The sequence below is a fragment of the Rosa chinensis genome, chromosome 6, assembly GCF_002994745.2.
Source record: "Rosa chinensis cultivar Old Blush chromosome 6, RchiOBHm-V2, whole genome shotgun sequence".
NCBI classification, from domain to species: domain Eukaryota; kingdom Viridiplantae; phylum Streptophyta; class Magnoliopsida; order Rosales; family Rosaceae; genus Rosa; species Rosa chinensis.
Genome location: NC_037093.1, coordinates 880,088 through 893,881, shown reverse-complemented (window position 1 = coordinate 893,881; position 13,794 = coordinate 880,088). Strand labels below are relative to the sequence as shown.

General features: G+C 38.8%; 1 protein-coding gene, 1 long non-coding RNA gene and 1 pseudogene across 5 annotated transcripts; 2 read left to right on the top strand and 1 right to left on the bottom strand.

Moving 5' to 3' along the window:
* LOC112169479 overlaps positions 1 to 13,794 on the bottom strand; it is a 159,555-nt pseudogene that overhangs the window by 89,188 nt on the left and 56,573 nt on the right.
* Positions 3,928 to 4,785, top strand: LOC121050093. The gene is made up of 2 exons (XR_005801806.1): positions 3,928 to 4,213; positions 4,363 to 4,785. It is a non-coding gene; the product is annotated as an uncharacterized LOC121050093 (long non-coding RNA).
* LOC112174240 lies at positions 5,714 to 12,262 on the top strand. 4 transcript variants are annotated; one of them, XR_005801796.1, is made up of 8 exons: positions 5,714 to 5,864; positions 6,228 to 6,662; positions 6,776 to 7,633; positions 7,735 to 7,831; positions 8,003 to 9,394; positions 9,576 to 9,922; positions 10,400 to 11,403; positions 11,720 to 12,262. XR_005801796.1 is itself a non-coding variant. In XM_040508857.1 (6 exons), the coding sequence occupies exons 4-6, from the start codon at positions 9,119 to 9,121 to the stop codon at positions 10,863 to 10,865; spliced, it is 1,089 nt and encodes a 362-aa protein (XP_040364791.1). In that variant the 5' UTR covers positions 5,714 to 5,864; positions 6,228 to 7,633; positions 7,735 to 7,831; positions 8,003 to 9,118; the 3' UTR covers positions 10,866 to 11,713. The 4 variants fall into 4 exon arrangements, 1 of the variants encoding a protein (XP_040364791.1); XR_005801797.1 differs by having other exon boundaries at positions 6,228 to 7,633; positions 9,587 to 9,922; XR_005801795.1 differs by having other exon boundaries at positions 6,228 to 7,633.

Below are 13,794 nucleotides of genomic sequence, written 5' to 3'. Positions count from 1 at the left end.
CGATGGTTAAGATTAAAGGTGATATTGATATCGCCAAGGTATTCTTATCTTATTTTAAGCAGTTATTCTCTTCCTCCGGTTCCAGAGATTGGTCAGATGTTATTCGCTTGGTTGATCCTGTCATCACTGAAGAAATGAATGCTGGTCTTCTTTCTGAAGTAAATCTGGACGAGATTCGAGCTGTAATCTTTCAGTTGGGGGCTTTAAAATCTCCCGGTCCAGATGGCTTCCCCGAAGTTTTCTATCAGAAATATTGGCATATAGTCAACTCTCTCATCTTCCAATCTACTTCATCCTTCTTTTCCACTGCTAAGGTTCTCCCTGAATTGAATCAGACTCATATAGCCTTGCTTCCTAAAGTTGAGCACCCTGAAAATGCTTCTCAATTCAGACCGATTGGGTTGCATGTGTAATTTCTCATATAAGGTTTTCTCTAAGGTGCTGGCTAACCGGCTCAAACCTCTAATGCCGGTCATCATATCAGAGAACCAATCAGCTTTTGTCACAGGTAGACAAATCCAGGATAATATTATTATATATAGCTCATGAAATGTTCCACCATCTCAAGCTACTTCGTACTGTCTGAGGGCTGACTTTTGGATTGAAGCTTGATGTTAATAAAGCTTATGATTAAGTGGAATGAGATTTCTTAGAAGCGGTACTTCTAAAGCTTGGCTTTCATACTCATTGGGTCAGGTTAATAATGAATTGTGTGAGATCGGTTTTGCTCTCGATTTTGGTTAATGGAAAACCTTTTGTGTTCTTTAATCCAACTCGTGGTCTAAGGCAGGGGGATCCCCTTTCTCCTTACCTCTTTCTGTTTGTAAGTGATGTTCTCTCATCTTTAGTCCAAAAGGCTTGCCTGCTCCGCTGGTTAACTCCGGTGTGCATTTCTCCAAATGGCCCTGCCATCAGTCACCTTTTGTTTGCAGATGATTCACTCTTTTTCTTTGAAGCGACGATTGCAAATGTGTTCAATCTCAAATATCTGTTACAAAGTTATAGTGATGCCTCTGGCCAACAGTTAAGTTATCCAAAGTCTTCCTTGTTATTCAGTCCAAATACTCCACAGGCATTGATGGTTTTTCTGTCCACTCAGCTTGGTATTAAACCAATTTCGAACCCAGGCAAATATTTGGGGATTCCGACTGTCTGGGGCAGATCAAAAAATGCAGCTTTGGCTTATGTTCGTGACTCGGTAGCCCGGAAGCTTCATGGATGGAAACAACAGATTCTAACTCAGGCGGGAAAGGAAGTGTTAATCAAATCAGTAGCAATAGCAATCCCAGCTTATCCGATGAACTGTTTTCCATTTCCTAAATCCCTCTGTGATAAAATTACTTCGGATATGGCTCACTTTTGGTGGGGAAATCATTCTACGAATGGTATTCATTGGAAATCCTGGCAGAAGTTGTCCCTTCCTAAATCTCAAGGAGGAATGGGTTTCTGGAAGTTGGAGGCTTTTAACCGCGCTCTTTTAGCAAAGCAAGGGTGGTAGATTCTTTCAAATCCCTAGGCACTATGGGTACAGCTACTAAAAGATCGTTATTTCCCCTCTTCTTCATTCTTAGAAGCTACCGTTGGTTCTTCTCCCTCTTGGTTATGGGCGAGTCTAATCCATGGTCAGCAGCTCCTTAAATCCCACTTGTTTTGGAGGGTAGGAAATGGTCAACAAATTTCAGTTTGGAATTCTAATTGGATCCCACGGATGCAACCGTCTACTCTACTCCCAACGGTGATATCTGACCTCTCTCTCACAGTATCATCTCTAATAGATTGGTCTTCTCTTTCATGGCACCTTGATCCTATACAAGAAGCTTTGTCTCTAAATCAGGTACATGCCATCCGGGAGATCCCTCTTATCAACTCGGCTATCTCTGACAAGCTGGTTTGGCCATTGACAAAGACTGGGATATACACGGTTAAAGTAGGTTACCATGCAGCTCATTTGGTTTCTTCTGGAGGAGTGGAGCCTCATCCTCACAGTTCTCACATTCCGGATTCAAGTGTCTGGGGCCGTTGGTGGAGCCTACATACTCTCCCTAAAATTAAAAATTTCCTTTGGGGAGCGATGTCAAATGTTTTGGCTTCTCAGGCAACCCTATTCTCAAGAAGGTTAGCTCTGGATCCAATGTGTTCCTTCTGTCTCATTTGTCTTGAGACAATAGAGCATATTCTTTCTACTTGTCCATGGATTCAGAGGGTTTGGCGCATTCATCAACTTGGATATCGTCCTAACCTCCAGCATCTTTGAACGTTGGATGGTTGGTTTCAGTATTTGACATTTCCTTCTTCCTCTAGGAAATCCCATAGATGTGAGGTTATGACTCATCTCAGCTTTCTCTTATGGCATATATGGAAACATCGGTGTAGTAGTGTTTTCGAACATACTAGCCCAAATCCCATTCTGGTTGCCTCTTTGTCTTTTGATGCTGCTGTGGAGTTCATTATTTCTGCGGCGACTCCTTCTCACCTTCCAGACGGTTTGACGCCTAATGAGAGGCCACCACCTAAGCCCAAATGGTCTCCACCGCCTTACCATACAGTGAAGATTGATTGTGCTACATCCTGGTCTGAGTCAGTAGTAGGTCTGGCTTCAGTAGTTCGAAATGGAAATGGGGTTGTGATCGGGGGTTCACATCTTTTTGTTTCTGCTCCGTCTTTGACCTATGCTGAAACAATGGCTGCTAGCTTATGTGTCTATGTGGCTCATAAATTAGTATCTCTTTATCCTACTGGTGTTTCCTTTCTACTTGAATTGGATTCACTCCATCTTGCCCAACTCCTAAACGACTTCACTCTATCTTCAGATTGGTCAGTGTCACCTCTGATAGATCAAATTCGAGATTGGACAGTTGCTTTACCCTCGTCAAGTTGGTTATCAACCAGCAGATCGACAAATCAGGCATCTCGTCATCTGGCCTATTTAGCTCGCAGGGGGATGTGTCCGGATGATTGGATATCCTCCTTTCTGACGTTGTTTAGTCAGTCTTTAGTTTCATTTCAGTTGGTTTTCTTTTAGCAATTTCTTTGCTCTGTAATTTGCTGCCAGTTCCTTGGCTATGTTTTAGTGCATTTCTTCTTGTCAAAAAGAAGAAGATTAAAGGTGATAATTCACGTTCATGATATATTTGTGGTCTCGATCTACTATATATAAAAAACAGGTGATTTATGTTAAAAAGTTTATCTAATTCATCAAACACAAAACAATTTGTTAAGTATAAGTGATAGTAAACAGCTTATGTAACTTGTTTATTCAACAATTCATGTTACTAGATGACACCACAAATTATTGAATGTGAACTTTATTTTTAACAAAAACATATAAAAATTTGTGATGTTAATAGAAGCCATTTTGTTAAGAAAAGGATTAATTTCACTTTACCCCCTTCAACTTGGGGTCTAAAATCATGTTAGTCCCTGATCTTTTTTTTTTTAATCAAAAACACCCCTACACTTCTAATATTCCTCTTCCGTGCCCAATCCTCCAAACTCAATCTAATTTTGCCGTCAAATGGTGACATGGCACCGACATTATGGCCCACTAGAAGGGTAAAATGGACACTTCCCAACATATCGACACCTTGTGCTTCTCTTTTCTTCGTACACCACCGCCTTCATCCTCACCTGTTGCTTCCCCCATCTTCTTCTCCTCCTCTCAAAGTCTCTTGGGCTATGAGATTACAAGAAAAATCGAGTGCGTTTTAGAATTCCAATGTCTCCATCTTTCTCCTTGAAGCTCTCATCTTTAACTTCATAGCTCTTCCATATCCTCTTCCTTTTTGCACTGGAATACCCCTGCCTTCCTCCGACCAACTCGATCCGGCGAAGGATGCGATTCCGGCGTGGTAGGCATGCACAGCATATTTCTGAGCACGCGCGAGAGAATTTCGGTCATTTGCTGACCTTGCAATCTTCCTCGGAGGCCGAAAAGCCCAAGGCTCCTCGATAACCCCTTTTCGATTGGAGTTGGATTCGATGGGGTAAAAGATCCAAGCTGTCTCAACGAGCTTGGGCGGAGGCGAAGGGTTTGACAACAGAGGATGGTGTTCGTCATCACCGATCTGATGACCGATATCTTGGTCAAGTACAAGGGCTCCTTGCCGGATTTTTTCCAGGAGTGGCACTCCGTGGTGGTGGAGGGGTTTGTGAAGCCTTCTACCGACGAAGTTCGCAAGAAAGTGTAAACGAAAAGCGGCTCCAGGAAGGGCAGGTTCGTGAAGATGAAGAAGTGGGATTTGTTTTTGTTAATCTATGTTTCTGGGTTTGGTTCTTTCACTGTATTAAGAACCAATTGATGGGTTTGAGATGAGCATTGTGTTGGAAATGGTTTGTTTATTTTAAGATAAATGTGGAATGCAGATTAGGTTCAGGGGAGTGTGTTTGTGAAGAAACGAGTGCTGATGGCATTGGATGAATATAATCAAGATCAGAATAGGGGCAGGAATTCGGGCGGGGCAACGGAGGCGGAGAATGACTACCACCCAGCACAGGAGGACAAGACGGAGGCGTTAGGATTGTTGAGGATGGATGCCAGGCTCTGGGTAACAGACTGAAGAACTGTGGTGCTAGAGAAACAGAGACTAAGAAAATTAGAGAGGAAGAAGAAAAGAGTTTGAAGCTGGTGGAGTATCAGATTATTTTTGTTGGGCACTATCAGATTATTCTGATTGATTTGATTCTGCGAAGAAGAAGGTTTTATATCCATTTGCTATATAATTCGATTGACTTGCAAGCTCTCTCGCCTTTCAAGTACTGAAATTGCTGAGTTTTGCTTACTGTTAATTACTTAATTGTGTATAGTTTTATGGTACAACTTTTGGTTTCTGGGTTTTTGAGCAATGGTGATTTAGTGACAATAATTGCACGGTTTTTTGTTTAAGTCAGCCTTGGGATTTCTTCTTTTGTAAGCTTGTATCCATTCCTAGGACACGGATTATGATTTTGGGAAATTTCTTTCATTTCATTTACAAATATGTGTGTGAATATATGCGTGGTAATGAGGAAAATGTGAAGGTGGATCTGGGGATCAGAGTGATCCCATACGGGGTCTGCCTTTGGACAGATAAAGAAGAAGAAGAATAGTGAAACAGGAAGATCCCATAATTTGTTTTAGTTTTTTTCTTTTTCAAAGGTCATTTTGGGAATTTTGCCATTTAGGTGGGACCCGACGTGAAAAAATTGTCTGTCTGTCAGTGCCACATCACCATTTGACTGCAAAATTGGATGGAGTTTGGAGGATTGGGCACGGAAGAGGAATATTAGAAGTGTAGGGGTGTTCTTGATTAAAAAAAAAGATTAGGGACTAACATGATTTTCGACCCCAAGTTAGAGGGGGTAAAGTGAAATAAATCCTTAAGAAAATTGTGTTCAATTCACTTCAAATTGACATATTTTAGAACAAGTCAATTTCAAGCTGATAATCATGAAATGACACGAAACATAACTTGATCTGTGGCTTTGTAGAGGGCAAGACGAGCCAACCAATGAGTTTGTGATAATTATAATATTTCTACATGCAAAATAAAAGAGATTCATGATATATAATTTTACACACTTGCTTACGTGATGTCGGTCAAATACAACCCAAACCAGTTCGGTTGATGGTGTCATGGTGAGGCCAGAAATTGTCATCCCTCAATTTTAATTTTTCTAACTCCTTTAAATTTTTTGTTTAAAAATTTTGGGAGAGCATTACCAATACGACGCCATTTGTACATAATCCCTGCCCCACCCTACGAATTACCAAGCTGCAACTGAAACCCCAAACTCGCTAAACCCTTTTCTCAGAACCCACAGTAACAGAACTACAGAAGAGCTCAAGGCTTCAACCGTGGCCGATTCTGGAGCTCAAGGCTTCACAAGTTAGTATACTCTTCTTCATCCCCATTTTGTAATCTTTGTTGTTTGCGTTCATTGGTTTAAGTCTGTTTGGATACATGGAGTTTTAGTTTTAAGTTTAATTCAAATTGGGTATGAACAAAGATTGGTTCTTGACTAAGAAAGTTGGAATCTTGATGAACAACAGAACTTATATCCCAATTTAAGCCAAGCATGAATTGAATTAGACTCAATCTCTTAGGTTTGTTTTGTACTTGAGTTATTATGTATCGGTGTGCGTGTGTGTGAAAACGAAGACCTTGAGCTTCATGTTGTCTGCATTGACTTGTAAGTGAACAAAAGGAGGGTTAATATTTAGATTTGATGAATGAGAGATGTAAATGCAGGAAGGTGGATGTCGAGAGGGAAGGAAGAAGGAGGCAGCAGTGATGAGGATAATCAAGCAGTGAACATGTCACGTTTAATAATTTTTGTCAGTGATTGGATCCGGTCATTGATGATTTCCGAAGGAAAGAAAGTTGAGAGTGGTGGAGAGAAGTATCAAGCTGAAGTTGTTTATACGTATTTGGATTTAAGATGCTGGGAGATTTTCAAATTCTGTTTGGAGGAGTCTGACATTAAATGTTTCTTTAACTTACTCACAGAACCTTTTACACTCTATATATGTTGGATTGCAAGGCTAGGAGTGCACTGTCCTTATTGAACAAAACATCTATTGGTGAAAGGTGACAATTGTACACTACTTGCTGGATTGTATTTCTTTGGTATTTTCATCCCAAGAAGGCTTCTCAAATGAAAATTTAGACATGTGGATTTCAACTGTAAGTTCAGTTCTTGACCTTGGACACAAATTTTACAGTGAAGCTCTTGTTAGTGGCAATGAGGGTGTAATTGTTTTCCAATTCTTGTGCTTGGTGCTTGAGCCATTTGCCAGGTTTTTAAGGGCTCACGCAGCTCCGAAAAAATGGATTTCGTGATTTTAGTGATAAGCTCCTTGAGCCTCTGTTGCATCTCTTGGGTCTCTTGCATCTCCAGATTGGTGGAAGTAATCCTGGTTGGACAAGAAACTTACTGAAGCTTGTTGAAGATGTATTATCTCATGGGCTATATCACCCACTCCACATTGATGGGTTTTTTAGCTTATGCAGTACCGAAAAATACACCACATCCAATCAAGGGAAGTCAAAGGGGTCAAAAGATTCCAGAACAATCAACCAGAGTTATCATAGACATTTATTTGATAAAGTGGAAGGAATTTTAGCTGCAAAGAATGCATTTGCAGTAGAAAGCATAGGAGTAATGTTTCACTTGCGTATTGATCAAGTTAAAAAGCTAAAGAGGGATTCAGCGCTGACCACAAGTACCAAAATGATGGGGAAAAGTGAAGGTTCAAGGCAGTTAGAAGATAGTTCGTTGGTCAAACATCTACAATGACGTCTGAGAGTCGTATTGTTGAAAAAAATTATTGCTCAACTGGTTTCCATCCAGAAACACCAAAGTCGCTTCACTATGTTTTTTATACTGATTATGAGATCAATGGCTTTCTTGAAACTAAGCTGAAAGTGGGCCCTGAATTGATGGATGTTCATTGCACACTTAAAGCTATAAATTATGTACTTTTGGTCTTTATGCATGAAAAGATTTATGTGAGAACAGAGGATGCCTCTGACTCTCTGAGGGAGCTTGTCTTAATTTCTTGAAGAAGGTTTATAATATCATCATCTCATTGTCCTCCGATTTAATGCAGTTGTCAGTTACACACTCAGATAGTTTTACTCTAATAGCAAATGAGGTACATTCTGCTGTTGGCTATCTTTTGGAAATTGAATATGATGTTCTAGAGAATGATCTGGTAAGCTTGTGGTTAATGATGCTCTCTTACTTGACCATTAGGCTTTCTTTGGTGGATTCCCCGGATCGATGCTCATTATTCTCCAAGATAACAGATATTGGATGCCAATTAATTATCCTCTATAGTCAACTTCGCCAGGTTAGTAGAATGCTCTTTGATAAAGCATTTTCCTGCTTTTAAATGTATTTTTAATTATGTGTTATACATGGAAGTCGTTGGTTTAGTTTCTTCTGATAATTTGTTTTGTTCTTTCAGAGTTTTCTTGATTATGATTGTAATCCCATTGGTTCTCATATTGCACCATTGCAGGTGAATTGTACCATCTTTGCATTGTGTAAAGCAGTAAGGGTTATTAATTTGGATAATAGCGATGGTGAACTGAACTATACTAGATTTTTTATTCCTTTTCATGGTGAAGCATATGCAAAAGCTGTGGAAATGCTATTATCTGCGCACGGATTCAAAATTGCAATCCATAAAGCAATGAAGTCCATATCAGAAGGACAAGCAAGTCGGTGTATTTGGCAGTTAACATTGGATTTTTCAGAATCTAGAGTGGATGAAAGTTAGTTGTGCGGAGGCTGATGAAAAAGAATTTTCTGAATGCCATCTAAGTAGCTTGCACAGTTTTAATCTGGAAGCTGAAGTTTTCGGGAGAGGGTTGTCAGAACTATATGCACTATTCCTAGAGTCATTGATTGTCACAACTGGAAACTGTTACCTTCTTGGCACTTCTATAAAGGAATTAATTAGAGTGATTTTCCCTTGCATGAGCAATGGTTGGACCACTGCAGGAGGATGCTGTAAACAAATTCCTATGTTCTGTCGCGGTAAAAGATTCTGACAATGTAATCGCTGGAGACAAAACAAATATCTGATATTTGGAGTCTCCACTTATTGGGTAGTTTTGTTCTTCTTTCGATTGTATAGTTCCTGCCGATGCTTATATAAGCAAGCAGCAATCCTTATGCCTCCAGATTTATTGAGAAAGATGTCTGCAGAAATGGGACATTCACTCTCCTCATTCTCTGGCAGGGATTGGATGGAAATGTCTGATTGGATCAATGGGGGATTTTTCTCTTGGATTGTACAACCTTCAGCTTCTCTTCTTGCTGTTATTCGATCTGTTTCAAACATCTTTTGTAACGACCGTGCAGCTGATTCTTGTCCTTTGACTTATGTAATGCATGCTATGGCTTGTGAAAGGCCTGTGGATTTGAATAGTCACATAATGTCTTTTGAATATTTTATTGAAAATGGTAACAATCTGGTGCAAGTTGCGGAGATCTCTTCTTTGAGGCAAGTGGCAGCAGGACTCACTGGATTTATGATGGAGCATCACTCATTAGTGTCTTTAGATCAACAGCGAATATTCACTTCTGCTGATGCGATTAATAATAAGATGGTTATCTATGAAAGTGATGAATGGGATATCAGTATTTACTCTGTGAACAAGAACTCATTGCCAACTGCACTTTGGTGGGTTGTTTGCCAAAATATTCATGCATGGTGCCTCATGCCTCTAAAAAGGATTTGAAGAAATTCCTCTCTCTTTTAATCCATATTTCCCTTCCTTATGTAAGAAGCAGCTTTGGGGTGGTTATAGAGCACAAAAACCATGAAGCTGACAGGCTGAAGAATGTAGCATTGCATCAAATCTCATCACAGCGCTTTATTGATTCCAGTCTGTATGAGCAAAGAGTAAGTTTCTTTCAAAGATCAAATGCTGCTTCCCTTGACCCTCATGTGATGTACATGCACACACACAAAGTTGTATCTTGCAAAATATTTTAATTTGTATCTTTTTGGGGATTCTTTTTGTTTTACACTTTTCATTTACTGTTAATCTCAATCAGGGTATTTATTTTATCTCTTGTATTAGTTTGTCCGCAGGTATTTTGCAAAGAGGTTCTGCCGTGCATTGGAGAAATCTACATTACCGTTTATCAGCGACTTTCCATCGGGCAATGTTAAATTCAAATCATCACCTAATTGGCTGAATGTCTTAAGTGATTTAGAGAACTCATCATTGGCTATTTCCTGCAACAAGCTCAATGTATTTGATTGTTCCTCTGCCTCAAGTTGCAAGGGACAAAACTCTCAACCATCTACCATCATGAAATTTACAGCTTGTCAGAGTTTGCTTAATCTTTTGAGTTGTATGCCAAAAGGTCATTTGGACACGAGATCATTTTCACATTATGTGACTTCTATTCTCAACCTCAAAAGGTATGAGCTTTCATGGGTTTGATGTATGGTCCAACAATCAATAGAATTCTTATTGCTTGAAAGAACTATTAATTTAATTGAGTTGGGTTGCGTTCTAAGATTAAAATAGTTGCCCAGTTCAGTTTTGTTTTCTTTCTGTTTTTGTTTTGTTTCATTTTTTGCACATAGTTCCATAAAATGTATGCAAAAGAGAGGAATTTGGTTAGACTCTTGTTTGTTTCAATTTGTTTGGAAAAGTGCATGCACAACTGCTTATTCTTGATACACTTTCTAATTCTGATCTTTTTTCCAATGCTTCATGGGTGAAGATAATAGTACCTCATTACTTATATGTGAACCTTTTTCCCCAACAGTCTCAAGAATTCATATCTCAGGAAAAACAATATTGTGTGTTTTCCTTTCAATTTGAATTGAAGTTAATATTTGTATCCATTCAATCAAGACATTTGTTAATATAACCAGTTCTGTGTTATTCAGGATTGTTGTTGGCGGCTTATTAGATTATCAGAATGCTTCATACTCAACTTATTATTATGAGCTCTTCAGATTGTTTGTGTCCTGTCGGAAGGCCTTAAGATGTATAATTATTGATTGTGAGGAGACCGGAGCCAGTCAAACCTCAGACATTCGAGTACTCTTTGAGGATTTATTTCCTGTTTCATGGCTTTACAGGTCAGTGCATATGGTTGCTGAGCTTCAAGAGTCATTCTCAAAGGATATTTGTCATGAAGTTCATGATATGATCTTGGCGTTAATGGATCACACATTTTATGTGCTTCTGACATTAAATAAACATCAACCTAATCATGCTGGATGTGCCCAAGAACAGAGAGGTTTATTGAATTCGTCCAATTATCTTGAAGCCTGGAAAAGTGTAAACGTTGTTGCTAAGATTTTGAAGGAACAGATGCAGATCTTACTTGTCATCAAGCTTGGTGCATAAGTTTGCTGGCATTATGCGAGTCTTGTTATTGGAATCAGTGGACGCAAGTCAGGTGCCACACTTCTATTTTTTTGTGTGTTTAGATGGTGTTCTAAAGTATCTGGAAGAATTGGGGAATCATTTTCCTTTGACTAATCCTACCTTATCCAGAGATTTGTTTGACAAGTTGGTTCAGCTACACTTATGGGCTCTAGGGAAATGCGTTACTTTACAAGGGAAAAGAGCAACTCTTGCCTCTCATGAAACAAACACTCCTTTCTCATATGGGATTTTCTGAAGCATCATCTTTTTCTGGCTGGGAATACGTATTGGATGAATTCAAAGCTAGGTTGTGGTCATCATTCGCAGTGTTTATAAAGAAACCAACGGAGTTGCATCTCCAATCTGCAGTTCAAGCTATGAAAAGAGCCATAGTTGGTGTGCGGGAAGGGTGCACAGTGAGGTATGACATCTGCTGGAAGTGAAGACGGAGGAAATGTTTCTTCAATTGTTGCATCTGGCATTGATTGCTTGGATTTGATTCTGGAATTTGTTTCAGGTAAGCGTATGAAATCGTTTTACCATATCAATTCTCTATTTAGCTAAGCATAAGTTAAGCTACTGCATTGATGAATGGAACTGTGTGTCTATAGCAATTGCTTCACATAAGGACCTACTTTAGCTAGTTATCGTATGACTTATGCTGTAGCCATACAGAAGTATGAATTAAATGCAAAGGACATGTTCTGACCTTTTATTATACCACATGGGAAGAAAAGTGTACATGTATAATAATTCCCTTCAGCTATTGTATGGATTCAAGTGTATATCTTTGAGTTCTTTGGACATGTTCCGACCTTTTATTTGTGTTTCAGGACGCAATTTGATTGTGGTTAAAAAATACATTCAAAGGTTGATTGCCTGCGTGTTCAATGTTATTCTGCATCTGCAGAGTTCACTAATCTTCTATGAGAGATTCACTCAGAGTAAAGATGATAGTGATCCATATCCAGGAACGGTCATTCTTATGTTTGTTGACGTACTGGCAAGAATTTCTGGCAAGCATGCAATATACAAAATGGATATCTGGCATGTAGCGCACTCGTTACGTATACCGTCAGCACTTTTTTCAAGATTTCTATCTGTTAAAACATTCTAAATGTCCTGTTCCAAATGATTCTTCAACAAGTCCAAATAACCGTCCGACACAGTAGCAAGTGTAATCGGCATATCTCTGGTATAGATCGGAAGTTTTGATTTTCTCATGTTCTTGTTGTTTGTATAGAGGGTCCTTAGAGAAACACTTTGGCAAACCTTGAAGCATGATACGAACTCAATTTCCAGTACCAAGGAAAAGTCTACGCAAAGCTTATTATCCTACCAGCATCATCATTTGAATCTTCCTATGCGACTATTTTACCATGTTATAAATAGAGTAACATCTTACCTATGTGATAGTATTTTTGTAGTGATGTCTTTCTTATACATTAGGCTAACGATTTGGACTTGAAAGTAACCAAGCGGCTTGTTATCACTAAATTGGATAACCCGAAGTCATGTTTTAGGTAAGCTATCTAAATGGTGACCTTTTGAGTGTAGATTGGATCACAATGCCATGATTCATGTAGCACACAAAATCCAGATAAGAGATTGGAAAAGGACCTGTAAAAGAATCTTAAATAATATACTACAGAACACTCCCCTAACTTGCTCAAAGTGTTGTAATTTCCGTTGGATAACAGAGACCTTCATAGTATTAATTAACAGAGAGCCAAAACGTGGTAAGAAGAAGTTGAGCCAAAGAGAGGGCTTCTTTGTTCTTGCCCCTCATATCTGTGAATGGCAAGTGGATTTTATCTTTTTTGGAGGGACGGACGGACTGAACAGGTGGCAACAGGACAACAATCTTCATAAATTTGAATCAGCATATTTACAGAGAGGAATACGGTCGCTGATATTTTAGCCAAAAGGAGTCTTGATCAAGATTTGAGAACTTACAGCTTCAATACCAATCCAGCTTGAGTAGTAGCTGTCTTAGATGACATTGATGGCCTAGTGAGGTCTCGTTCCTTTGTAACAACCTTGGCTGTTTAGTTTATGTGTTTTTGTTTTCTTTTGTTTGGGCTTCAGGCCCCCTTGTAACCAAAAAAAAAAGAAAAAAAATTTGAATCAGGTTTAGCAACACTAGAAAAGTAGCCCGCGCTTTGCTGCGGGATTTATTGGAAGAGTAATTGTGTCTAATACGTAAGAATATTGTTGATTTGATAACATTATATAGCACAATGTTTGTATGAAGTAATGTTCTAATTGAATCTCAATCTCATTCCGGTGTAACTGTCTTTACATACGTTTTGAGCTCAAGTACACCTTACCAACTATCATTTGAGGTCAGACACAATTTTTCCATTACAATAAATGAATTCAAGTGGAGGGTTACAATGTGTCACTAGGCCTATAACTGATTATGTAATATCAATGAGTTGGTGACAAAGTCTAGCTGCAAAAAGAAGATGACCATACTGGATGTAAATGACTCCATATTGATTTTGTACTTGAGCAAATTACTCTTTGCATATGATATTCCTGTAGCAAAATGCATATGACAAAATTTGTTAAGTTTTCAACCATTCTTAATTAACCGTCTATTGTAGACTTTTAAATTAAAAGTACAATAAGGTAGCAAATTGAAGAAGAAATTCAGAAGTATGATTGCAAATTGATTGCTGTAGTTGATTTGGTTTCGAAATACGAAGAATATATGTGGTCAAAGATTGGAGAAGTGAAGAGAATGTCTTGGATTGTATAAATATGTGATCAGCTAGTTAGCAACTTGTCATACTTGCGTTTAATGTCTTAGAACCTATTGCTTAATGTGTTTGGTTGATCGAATGAAAGCTTAGTACAAATTGTGTTAAAAAAGGCTACCAAAAAAACAAAAGATGGATTTTGA

Excerpts from the sequence above, each read along its gene's own strand:
- LOC112174240 (XM_040508857.1), top strand. The coding sequence starts at position 9,119 with ATGGGATATCAGTATTTACTCTGTGAACAAGAACTCATTGCCAACTGC. Across the intron at positions 9,395-9,575 it reads CCAGTCTGTATGAGCAAAGA|TTTGTCCGCAGGTATTTTGC; the intron begins GTAAGTTTCTTT and ends CTCTTGTATTAG. Across the intron at positions 9,923-10,399 it reads TCTATTCTCAACCTCAAAAG|GATTGTTGTTGGCGGCTTAT; the intron begins GTATGAGCTTTC and ends TGTGTTATTCAG.